General features: G+C 37.7%; 1 protein-coding gene across 1 annotated transcript in view; it reads right to left on the bottom strand.

Annotated features, from left to right (window-relative positions):
* rtn4rl1a (reticulon 4 receptor-like 1a) overlaps positions 1–11,587 on the bottom strand; it is a 108,706-nt gene extending 97,119 nt beyond the window's left edge. The window contains exon 1 of the mRNA XM_081353778.1: positions 11,498–11,587. Within this exon, the coding sequence (XP_081209904.1) occupies positions 11,498–11,510 (13 nt within the window). The 5' untranslated portion in view covers positions 11,511–11,587. The remainder of the gene's footprint in view (positions 1–11,497) is intronic.
* Positions 11,588–12,473: the final 886 nt, after the last annotated feature.

The following is a 12,473-nucleotide window of genomic DNA, read 5'->3' as shown; positions in this document are numbered from 1 at the left end:
GTATCATAGTCAGATACATCCTCATCATTCGGCTGTCAGGTGAGATCCTCTGGCTGAGCACCAGCCCAGAGCTAGCACTAGCACTAGCACATGCCTAAGGCTCCACTGGGGAAAAGTGCCTAGAACACTACCTGACAGACTGCCCAGCCTAAGGCAGGCAAGGGAACGCATGCCCTAAAATACAGGCAGTTCTAAACTCTGTGTGCTTTGCCATGGTTAGCCGCCTCTGTTAGCACGGTGTCAGGCCGCATCAGCATAGACCTGACAAGACAAGCGAGATAGGAAAAGATGCCATGGAAAGGGACAGTCCTTTCTTCGTCTCGTCTCCCAAAATAAAACATGGCCAACACTCAGAGCGACCGCTGAATTGCTAACCGCCAACATGGCAGCAAAGAACGTCCTCTCACATTATTTCCAGAAGCTAATTTTATGTGAAGCCCGAGATGTGTTTGAACACGTCTTTCCGTCATGTCTCAAGGAAAGTGAAGGCTGCCATGTCGAATCACAGATCTGAATGGCTTCTGTCAGATGCTCTTGATGTTCAAGGTGTGTATTTTCTCATGCATTCAATTGAGACACATACGTCTAGGAGGAAGAGGGAGGGAAATACACCCGCCAGACCCGACGTCCTTGTTCTGTCTTTTAACAGACTCTGATAATGAGCGCTCAATTTTTAAACTGTCTGGATCGAGGCAAAGCTCTCATCTTTTCTGAATGCAGTAAATCATTCAAGAGCCTCGTGGAGAAAGTATTCACTTTAGATGGTGCAGTTCAAATGAGAACATTCTGTATTTTAACTCACCTTCATTAAAGCAACTGGAAAGATTCTAGAGCGACCAAAACGGTCTAGCGATGTTCATTATGTAAGTCATGTGGCCATAATCATGCAAGATGAGCAGAAGCATCACTAACAGAATTAAAGAGTGCTGTCACCCAAAATCCTTTCAGGGTTATTTTAGTATTTTTACAGTAATTTATTTATGATTTATTTATTATATTTACTTGTATAGTATTTGTTAATATTTTTAATATTCTGAATTTAGTTTTCATTTTAATATTACATTAAAGCTGCAGTCCGTAACTTTTGTGGGTTAAAAATTATCCAAAATACATTTTTGAGAATGGAGAATTTTAAGAAGGAGTTTTGGCTACTAGGCTATATTGCATGAGGATGTTGGAGGTGGAGATTTATAGCCTTTTCTCGCAGCACTTGATATAATTAAACTCATCAATTTGATGGCGGATCCAGAAAGATTCAAACGACAATCACCAGTGACAACTGGAGATTCACCCGTTGTAAAAAAAGACTTCGGAGAAAGAGAAAGAGAAAAGAGACTGCAACCGGGCCCATGCGAAAACAAGGATAAATATCGGGAGGGCATTCAATTTAGTCACGCAATGTTGATGTTGTTAACATTAACAATTTGAGAACAAAGTATAATTTGCACGGTTTGACGTGATGCGAGCGTTAGATTTAAACAGCACGATTTACTGCAATGTTTTTTTCCCCTTAACATTAGTTGGTCAGAACAAAAGTGGATGTTATTTACTTGTTCAGACGCCATTTTCCGGTGAAAATTCTTATGTTGGTCATACTTCCAAAAAGTAGAATCTGTGATTCCGAATGACAGTATCCACACCACCAGCGCGGTGATTGGCAACCGCACATTCTCCTCAAAACATTGGATTCATCCGCGCTGTGCCATGCCGAGGCACAACACACGTAAAGTTGATAATTCCACGAATAATTGCAATTGCAGATTTTGAACGGAGATGGCGACAAAGAGGAAAAACTGCGGGCTGCAGCTTTAAAGGTCCCGTTCTTCGTGATCCCATGTTTCAAATTTTAGTTAGTGTGTAATGTTGCTGTTAGAGCATAAATAATATCTGTAAAATTATAAAGCTCAAAGTTCAATGCCAAGCGAGATATTTTATTTAACAGAAGTCGACTACAATGAACGGCTCGTTTGGACTACATCCCTCTACTTCCTTCTTTAATGACGTCATTAAAACCGTTTTTTGACTAACCTCTGCCCACAGAAATGCTCCCTCAACTCTACCGAAATTCGTGTATGTACTTGCGCACTTCTTATAACTTACTGTTTACTCAGCTCTTATGGTGATTTTCTGAAGTAAAACTGACGCTTCATCTTTTGTGTGATGTACAATAAACTTTATTAAACTCATCAGTATATGTTTGATCATCATTCAGACAGCAGACTTGTAGGCTATTAATAAATAATGGATACATACAAGCAGATGATAAATACGTTATAATAACCGTAATTAAACTACTAAACCATACCTGTTTCATCTCTATACAGCAATCTGACTCTGTAGGCATTATTGTCCGACTCGAAATGAACACTGTTACTTAGAGTTTCTGATATTATCATCATTCCGTGAGATGAAATTGTCCTGAGAGACTGAGCACGAGCTCATGAAGCTCCGCCCCCTGTGTCGTCCAGCAGCAGCTTATTTGCATTTAAAGGGCACACACTAAAACAGCGCATTTTTCTGAGCCCCAAAAAATGACAATTTAAACATGCTGTAAAAAATGATCTGTTGGGTATTTTGAGCTGAAACTTCACATACACACTCTGGGGACATCAGAGACTTATTTTACATCTTGTGAAAAGGGGCATAATACGGGACCTTTAAGAATTAATGTAAAATACCGATTTAAAAAAGGAAATCTTATAAACAAACATTATAAGCGTGTATTTTAGCTCCCCTCACTTAACAACAAATCCTTCAAATTTCACAGTGTACAGAACACTGCAGGAATGAAAAATATATATAAAACAAACATAAATTATAAAAGCCAACCCTAAATGAATTTATTTAGCTGGCAAGGCAACATTTTAAATTTGAAATTATTTTTTATGTTTTTTTTTATCTATTTATATTTTATTACAAATGCATTGTTAATGAACAGAAGCAATTTGTTTTTATCATTTTAGTTTTAGCTTCAGTTTTAGTTTACAATAACAACACTGTTCTGAACAACTCTGGAATGTTAAAGGGTAACTAAACCCTAAAACAACTTTTTTTAGTAAATGATTTGTAAGACTGGGGCTTTATTACTGTTCATTGATTCGAGTAAATTTTTTGACATTTGGGTATAAAGTGTTTTAATTCTACAATATATGGTGTAAAAACGTCTGAGTGCTGCCCTCTTCAGGTTGAACGGTGGCAGCCCCTGGTATAAAAACATCTTGTTCCTCCGTCAAAACCACTGTAGCGAGTCAAGAGTTGGAATTGCGAGTATTGAGAACGATCAGGATAGCGTATATTAGCATCTAGTTAGCATAGCATTTATATAGTTATTTAGCTTCTCCAAACAGCTCGCGCTGAAAAGCGACGCAGTGCCAAATGCTGCTCCTCCTGCATGGACTCCACCACCGCAGCGGCGTCTTGATGTTAGTGAGCATATATTTTTAATCACAATTTATGTTCCTTCCTATTAGGCTAAAGTTAACCCTCTGGGGTCGACAAAAACGCCGGCGCGTTTTGCTGGATTTTTTCACATAGCAGCAAAATAGACTTAAAGGAGCATTGCGTAGGTTTTTACTTTAAAAAAATCTTTAAGATAGAGTTTTCATTTGTACATGTTTGAGCCAACCATGATGTAATAAAAACAATGACACCTCGACTGTCCACCACGGTTGCCTCTATCAGCCTGTAGGTTCAATCGTGTGTGGAGGAGTCGGGCCCGAATCGGCGCAAAAATTCACAAAATGTGACGTCATGCGCGTTCTCGTCTACTTGGGCTTACAACCGTACGGCACGGCAGCCATTATAGTAAGCAGCGGCAATCGGTGTTTTCAAATGGACTCTGCGGATGGAAAGAAGCGACCAGCCCCCAGCACAACTCAGACACCCACGGACACTCCTCGGAAGTGTAAAAAAAAAAAAAAAAAACGATAAAAAGTTGATAATATAAAGCAGCACTGCAACATTTTACTAAAATATAGTCTGTCAAACAATAACCTTACAGTACTGTAACTTTTCTTACCTCAAACATTATGCTGGTGAGTGGTGAATCTCGATGAGCCGTCAGTGGTTGCCACGGCAACCCTGGTTGATGTGGTCGTGCTCGTACGAGCGTGCGCACCGAGAACGAGCATGAGACTGGCTGCAGTTCCTCTAACGGCCACTGGTGTCAGTAACGGTTAGAAATTTCAGAACTTACGGAATGCTCCTTTAAAATACTCAGTTATTTATGGGCATACAGACTTAAGAAGTATGAAAAAATAACATCGCGTTCTCATGGCAACTCATTATCTGCTAATGTAAACATGCCTACAGAGAGCGCACGCTATTGAAACGCGGGTCTCAGGTGTACATAAGATGTCAGACACGCGGGTCTCAGGTGACACATAAGTACAGGTTAAATAAGATTCTGGCTCTTCCCAGCTTTGTAATGGCATTAAATTGCCCCCGAGTTTTTGAAGCTCCAAAAAGTACATCCATCCATCATGAAAGTAATTCATACGACTCCAGTGAGTTAATAATAAATGCCTTCAGAAGCGAATCAATGTGTTTTTGAAAGACAAATATCCATATTTAAAACAAAGGTAAAGAAAGTCTGCTAGATTAACTTTAACACTAAAATTTGAATCCATGTTGTTAGATATCCTTTACATTAAAATTAGACAATTAGACAATTCACTGACAATAAAAGAGAGATGAACTCGAGACCTTTGCCATCCCTTAGTGGAAATAAATCACTATGCCAACTAAGAAGTTGGAGTTTGGCTGGTTAACATGGCCCAATTAGCCCCTGCTGGTACTGTAAAAAACGTTTAAGTTTGCAAGGCATAAAAATGCACATTATAAAAAAAAAGGACCGTCAATGGAGAAAGATGATTTCGCCCTCATTTTGCCCTCATCCATTGACGGCCCTTTTTTTTTATAATGTGCATTTTTATGCCTTGCAAACTTAAACGTTTTTCTGAGACAGCAGCAGAAACTATTCTTACTGTGACTCCTGGATGTATAAAATCTCAAATGTTTCATTATATTGTTTTTCCTGTGACTGATCTGTTTTTTAGGGGTCACTTTTAGGGGTCCTGCGCCAGCTGAGCTGAGCTGAGGTGAATGGGAACGACGACAGATAGCTTTCTCCAGGTATTATAGACCTCCTTGTTTTGACCTTTATGTCTTTGATGTCTAGCAAGGTCCCAGAAGTTGTGTGCATTTGACAAAGAGGTGGATCATTTTCTACGATCAACCCTATCTCACTTGACTCCCAAGTTAATAAAATGTAAATCGTATGCAGGAAGTAGGCCTACTCTTCTCCGCTGTACAAACACCATTCACCGGTCAGGGAGACAGCAAGCTGACAGGCACAAACAGAACCCGGCATCATGCCTCCCCATTTCCAAAGGGAACTCGCGTCACAGATGACCTTTCGCCGTACGGTTCCCCTCTTCTCCCGATAATACATCATTAATCTCTCAATAGGCGGTGACATGGCAGACCTCTGCCGAAAGATTATTGTTTGCTTTTTCTCTCGTCGACTCCTAATTATCATCAGCTAATGACCGCGCCTTCCTACCCTTCAGATTTAATTAACACTCCAAAGAGAAAGAGAGGGCCAAATGTTTGCTGAGAGTTTGGGTTAATCATCTGCATGTGACACAGTAAAGGGGTCAGACTTGGTGGGGATCTATTTTTATGATTCTACAAATGCTAAATATGAGCATACTGTGGTGATTACCCAGCGATGAGGCGAACGGCGATGAATAAAAACATTTTTAAGAAGATGTGACATATATACAAATGAGTTCGTGGCTTTGCCCTTTTCTAAACAACATTTCTAGTGTATGACTCAGTGTATAATGTTAGTAAAAGAGTGTTTAGCACATAATTGTGCAATTAGGCCAGTTTTACACATAGTGTGTCTGCACTTTATATATTAGGACTGCTCAATGAATCAAAATATAAAATTGCGATTATAAAGGCTGTGATTTAATTAAATAAATACATGTGCTACGTGATTTAGAATGAAGAGTGGCAATATTACTAAATATTACATCGTCATTCTATAGTTGTACTGTAAAATTTAATTATTACTATTATATTATTTTTCTTAAATACTCTTTCATTCTTATTTTGATAAAGATTTTAATAATAATTATTATTATTAATAATATTATTATTAATTTATATATATATATATATATATATTTAAAAAATCACAAAAAACTATATGATATAATATAATATGTAGGTATTTCAAATCAGCAATTAAAAATCTGACAACACTGGTATCATAATTTGTTTATGTTAAAACAACGTTATTCTTTAGGCTGTTCCAATTAATATGCATATACACTCTAAACTAAACAATTAAACTGGCAATTTACTTTTTAACTGAAAAAAGCAGGGCCTCCATTCCGATAGCCATCATATTAAAGGGATAGTTTACCCAACAATTAATAACCTGTCATTATTTACTCATCCTCATGTCTTTCCAAAACTGTATTCATTTCTTTCTTCTATTGATGACAAAAGAAGATATTCTGAAAAAGTTGCATGGGTTTGGAACGACATGAGGGTGAGTAAATTGTGACACACCTTTCATTTTTAGGTGAACTATCCCTTTTAAGCGTTATGATTCAATTACATCACTCACACCAAATTTTTAACGTTCTGCATAGGTGAGATGTTCGAAACGTTATTTGTTTGCTGCATAACATTGCTATCATATCAATTTATCCCAGTATATGTCTGTTGTTAATTGTGCTCACGCAAGGCTCTGCAGCTGCAATCCATTTGTCAGCTGTATATTATTTTTAAAACCTGTTGAACAATCATTTCGAGTATCTTAATCACTTACAAATTGAACAGTCACTTACAGTGATATTTTAGTGAACACAGTGTGCTTTCCGCATGCTAATGGTTGGCCACATGCATGCCTGCCTCTGGCCACAAACACCTACAAACCTAGAAATGTTTCTAAATTATAGAGTGAGGAGTGCAGTATTCACACACACTTGCACTGAATCATCATTAAGAGTAGGTTTGAGAGAGATTTTCTCCGCCACAGGTGGGGGGTGTACGTGGAATCGTTTCTTTCTGGCTGCCTGTAAGATCTCTGACTAAACGAGCTTTCAACTGAACAAGCTATTAAAATGGGCCAACGAGCTGCACCGGCTCACTGCCCAGCCAGTAGCACTTTGTATGGTAAGTAGCCTCCTGTTTCCTGCCTGCGCTTCAGCCAATAGATTTTTGTGTGTTTCAAACCTTAATTTAATCTGCGCTGCTTCTACTCCGAGGCTGAGGCTCTCAACCAGGTGGAGGGATAATGGAAATGGAGGTGCCATATTGTAGAGGACCTGGAGCAATCTGGGGTTAAGATAGGGTATCGCAGAAGTGGCCAGAAAAAGAAACAGGCTCATTACAGCAAGCAGCCAGTGGGCTCCTGCTGCTTCAAATCCACAATCTCACCTGAAAAAAAAAAAAAAAAACACGAGTCTTTTGGCCCGCAGAATCATCTCGTGTACACTTAACATCTCCATCTTACGGTTCTGTGGGGATGAGATGAAGGCTGCAAGTAGCGTTAGGGAAAGAAAGCGTGAATTTAGACTTTTGTCGTTTATAAAAAGCTATGTTTTTCGTACATGGTACCCTTCGAGCACACTGTAAAAAGCAAAAAATGTGCCCTTGTTACCTAAAGGAGCTATTCACCTGACCTCATCCTTAATGTCTTAACTTTTCCTCACTACCAAGCACTCTTACTTTTCAGCCTCACACCCGCAATGTCACTTCTGATGATCCAGTTGATTCCTAAAAGACTAAATCAAGACCCTACATGTTTTTAGTTGAATATATTGTTTCAACACATTATGGAAATAAAATCTTTGTGACAATACCTGTCTGTCTGTCTGTCTGTCTGTCTGTCTATATATCTATACATCATCCATCAATTTATCCATTCATAAATGTACATTATGATATCAGTCTGTCAGTCTATCTATCTATCTCTGTCTGTCTGTCTGTCTGTCTGTCTGTCTATCCATCTATCTATCTATCTATCTATCTATCTATCTATCTATCTATCTATCTATCTATCTATCTATCTATCTATCTATCTATCTATCTATCTATCTATCTATCTATCTATCTATCTGGTCTAGATATCCATCCGGTCTAGATATCCATCCATCCATTAACATATATAACTACTAACTGTCTATGTATCTATGTATCTATCTATCTATCTATCTATCTATCTATCTATCTATCTATCTATCTATCTATCTATCTATCTATCTATCTATCTATCTATCTATCTATCTATCTATCTATCTATTTCTTCTGCTCATCAAGCCTGCATTTATTTGATCAAAAATACAGAAAAAAAGTAATATTGTGATATATTATTACAATTTAAAATAATTGGTTTTCAATTTATTGTACTTTAAATTATCATTTATTTCTGTGATGCAAAGCTGAATTTTCAGGATCATTACTCCAGTCTATCACATGATCCTTTAGAAATCATTCTAATATGATGATTCATTATCAAAGTTGGAAACAGTTCTGCTGCTTAATATTTTTTGATAACCTGTGATACTTTTTTAGGATATTTTGATGAATAAAAAGTAAAAGAATAAAAAAAAAAAAAAAGAAGCAAATGTTTTAAAAATAGAAATCTTTTGTAACAACAATATACACTACTGGTCAGTAATTTGGGGTCAGTAATATTATTAGAAAATATTTTTTTATTTTGAATAAAGGCAGTTCTTTTTAACCTTTTATTCATCAAATATATTAGGCAGCAGAACTGTTTCCAACACTCATAATATATCAGAATATTAGAATGATTTCTAAAGGATCATATGATAGACTGGATGTCACATGTGACACTGAGGACTGGAGTAATGATGCTGAAAATTCAGCTTTGCATCACAGGAATAAATTATTTTTTAAAGTATATTCAAATCGAAAACTATTATTTTAAGTTGTAATAATATTTCACAATATTACTGTTTTTTTTCTGTATTTTTGATCAAATAAACGCACTAACGCAGCCTTGATAAGCATTAGAGACTTCTTTCAAAAATATAAAAAAAACATAATGACCTGTACTGTACATATGTAACTACTAACTGTCTACGTATCAATCCATCCATCTATCTGTACATCCGTCCATCTATCCATTCATCTGTATACATATATGAACTGTCAGTCTGTCTCTCTATCTATCTATCTGTCTGTCTGTCTGTCTATCGATCAACCTACATATGACCACCTACTTGTCTGACTGTCTGTCTGGCATTTCACTCAACTGTTACAGTATGCCAAGGTCATGGGTTCATGCAGTGAAAGCGCAAACCAATAACAAGTATACCTCGAACAAAGCCTCTTTGGATGACAGAGTCTGCCAAATGCATAAATATCGAAATATAATATGCTAATTTCACATATGGCATCTGAGACCTAATTTTGTTGACCTATAGTGTGTCACCAGCCCAGAGTCTAGTAGAAACCCGGCTATTTGACGAAGACATGCAGCTTTCCTGTAAACACATCTGTGCTGCTCAATATTATTATGCATCCCAGACCTTCTTCTGTACCCCGGGGCTGTAAGCATAGACCCCTACTGCTAGGAATGGCAACAATAAACAGTCATAACTACTTATCATTTTATTGTCTGTTATTGTGTGTTTGCGTTGAGGAGGGGCTCAGTGCCACAGCTGATGCAGAATGATTTAAGCACACAAACAAATCCCCCTCTCTCTTTCTCCATCCCATCTCTTGCCTCAACTCAAACCCACACATTCTTTTGTAATGAGAAGAAAATGAGGAAGCAGTTCCCAGAGCAGGCTGGTTTGAAGCTCCAGGCTGAGCATTAGTAAAAGTGTTATGACTCCACTGTCACTCCTCAGAGGAAAAAATAACTGGATGGAGAAGGTTTTTTTTTAGGCACGTACATAATAGCAGAATAGCAAGCATTAAAGCTGCTGACACAAATAAAATATGCAAATGAACGTAGCTGTTATTGAAAGATATTTTAATTAAAATTGATTTGTGTGTGGGTAAGGATGAGTTTTTGAAAATGTGTTCACAAATGTGTCAAAAACTGACTTGTGAGGACATCTTAAGTGGTTCTCGTTATTTGAAAGGCTTATAAATAAGCCAAATTATGTATATATCAACTGGTTTCTGTGAGGGTTGCGTTTAGGGGTAGACTATGCTATTATTAATATCATTATCTTAATATGAAAATTATTGCAGAGGTCTTTGCTTATGTACCTTCAAAGGCCTGTGTGTAAAGATGTCTGAAATACAGTAATACAACTATAGAAGTTGGTCATCGCAATCCAAAATTTCCATAAACAGCCAAATAGTTTTAGCTTTAGATCTAATAATGGAACATGTTTTATGTAAAGGTTGGGGTTAGGTGTGATATAAAGTAAATATTACTGACTTCATAAATACCATTTGTTTTTGAGTGGTTCTTCCGAATATAGTTTTAGAAGTCTGTGTGTGTGTGTGTGTGTGTGTGTGTGTGTGTGTGTGTGTGTGTGTGTGTGTGTGTGTGTGTGTGTGTGTGTGTGTGTGTGTGTGTGTGTGTGTGTGTGTGTGTGTGTGTGTGTGTGTGTGTGTGTGTGTTTATGTGTGTGAGAGCACTCCAAGAACACTCTAAATTACTCAAATGAGCATCCAAAGTAATTAGCTACAACTAATTACAACAACAACAACAATTAGGCTACTAAAGTTAAAAGCACAGCAAAAATGTATTTTGAGTGACATACATGGCTGCCTACTAAAGGTAAAACAGCACCTCTCTGTGGACACACTTGGGTTGATCCATTCATTTTCATGACCTGGATGTTTCTTGAATTATTCTGTAGTTTAAATCACACTTCATATGCCACATTTTCTGTAGGCTACCATATATTGAGCAAGACAGCAAATACACGCATCTATCATTTCTTGGTGTGTGTGTGTGTGTGTGTGTGTGTGTGTGTGTGTGTGTGTGTGTGTGTGTGTGTGTGTGTGTGTGTGTGTGTGTGTGTGTGTGTGTGTGTGTGTGTGTGTGTGTGTGTGTGTGTGTGTGTGTGTGTGTGAGGCAGCATAAGTGTTCACAAACACTGGTCCCATGGGAGACTGTCGCCATGCACCGTCTCTCTAGTCTAATAAAGATCCATGTGTGTTTAGGCTACTAGTTTAGCGCGTGAAATAAGTAGCCTAAGCTCTAGTAGTTGTCAGCTGCAGTGCGGCATCGCTTGTCTATTTTTAATAATAATATTACGTGCTGTGTATTAATATTTCATCAGCGCACAGTCCAAAGCATAAAGAGCCAGACAAACCTGAAACTAACCTGGTTAAAACCTCGTCAAGAGTTTCTGATAAATAAACTCGGATGCGCGTGCGAGTCACGCGCGCAATGAATAGAAATGTAACCTACTTTCAGCATCACGCATCTGCTTGAAATGCACCAAAAACGCAATTATATAATCTAAAATGTTGATCTTACCTCGCCGGAACATCCTGAAGGTGCGGTGATGATGCGCTGTACTTTATCCCACTGTGATAGTCAAAATAAGCGTCTCATCTTTAATAATCCGTGTCATATGTGATAAAAGTTTTATCTGTTTTAAGGATCTTCAAACGTGAGGCGATCCGCACCAAATACAAATTCTTAACTCTTGACCCCTGGTCTCAGGTATCGATTAAGATGGAAAACAACATCGCCGACATGGAAGTCTCACAGAAATCCCGAGATTTTTTTTTTTTTAAAGAGAGATGACTCCAAGAGATCGTAGCCAAAAATGTTTCATGTAAGCATCAGTTTAGCACTTATAACTGCCTCTAAAACCGTTCAGATAGCCATAACAACAGCATTTAAAGTTGTACAATATCAGTCGGTGTGACGGGAAAACAGCGTTGTGGTGCCGTATACCACTTTAACGATGAGTCAAATTACTGTTCTGTTTAATTGGATGCCAGAGATGCTCTGGTGGTTAACGGACGTCAGGCGCCGGTGAGTGTCTCTCTCCTCAGGAGTCGGAAAGCTGGAGCACTACTGGAGGAAGGTGTCGGGGAGGGGATCTGCGATGCCCGATTTGGGAAAGAACCATTCTTTTGAATCGAATCTTTTTAATGAATCAGTTCAATGAACAGCTCACAAATTAAACTGAATCATAGCGGTTCTGCAGTGTCATAACAAATCAGTGTCCTTGTTACATGTTACATGTAACATAGTAATAACAGTAAATTATGCATAATTACATGCAACTAACCCTCAACCAAATCCTAATCCTAACCCTATGGTAAGTATCTATGTTGTTAATTAATATTATTCAGTAAGTGTATAATTACGTACTGTAACAATAACACCTTAAAATAAAGGGTTACACTTTATTTATTTTAAGGTGTCTGTGTTACAGTGTAATTATTTATTTAAGTACTGAGTAATATTAATTAACTACATGTACTTTAGGATTAGGGTT

The sequence above is a fragment of the Scardinius erythrophthalmus genome (genome assembly GCF_964197995.2).
Source record: "Scardinius erythrophthalmus genome assembly, chromosome: 23".
Classification (NCBI taxonomy): Eukaryota; Metazoa; Chordata; class Actinopteri; order Cypriniformes; family Leuciscidae; genus Scardinius; species Scardinius erythrophthalmus.
This window is presented reverse-complemented; position numbering and strand designations above follow the sequence as displayed.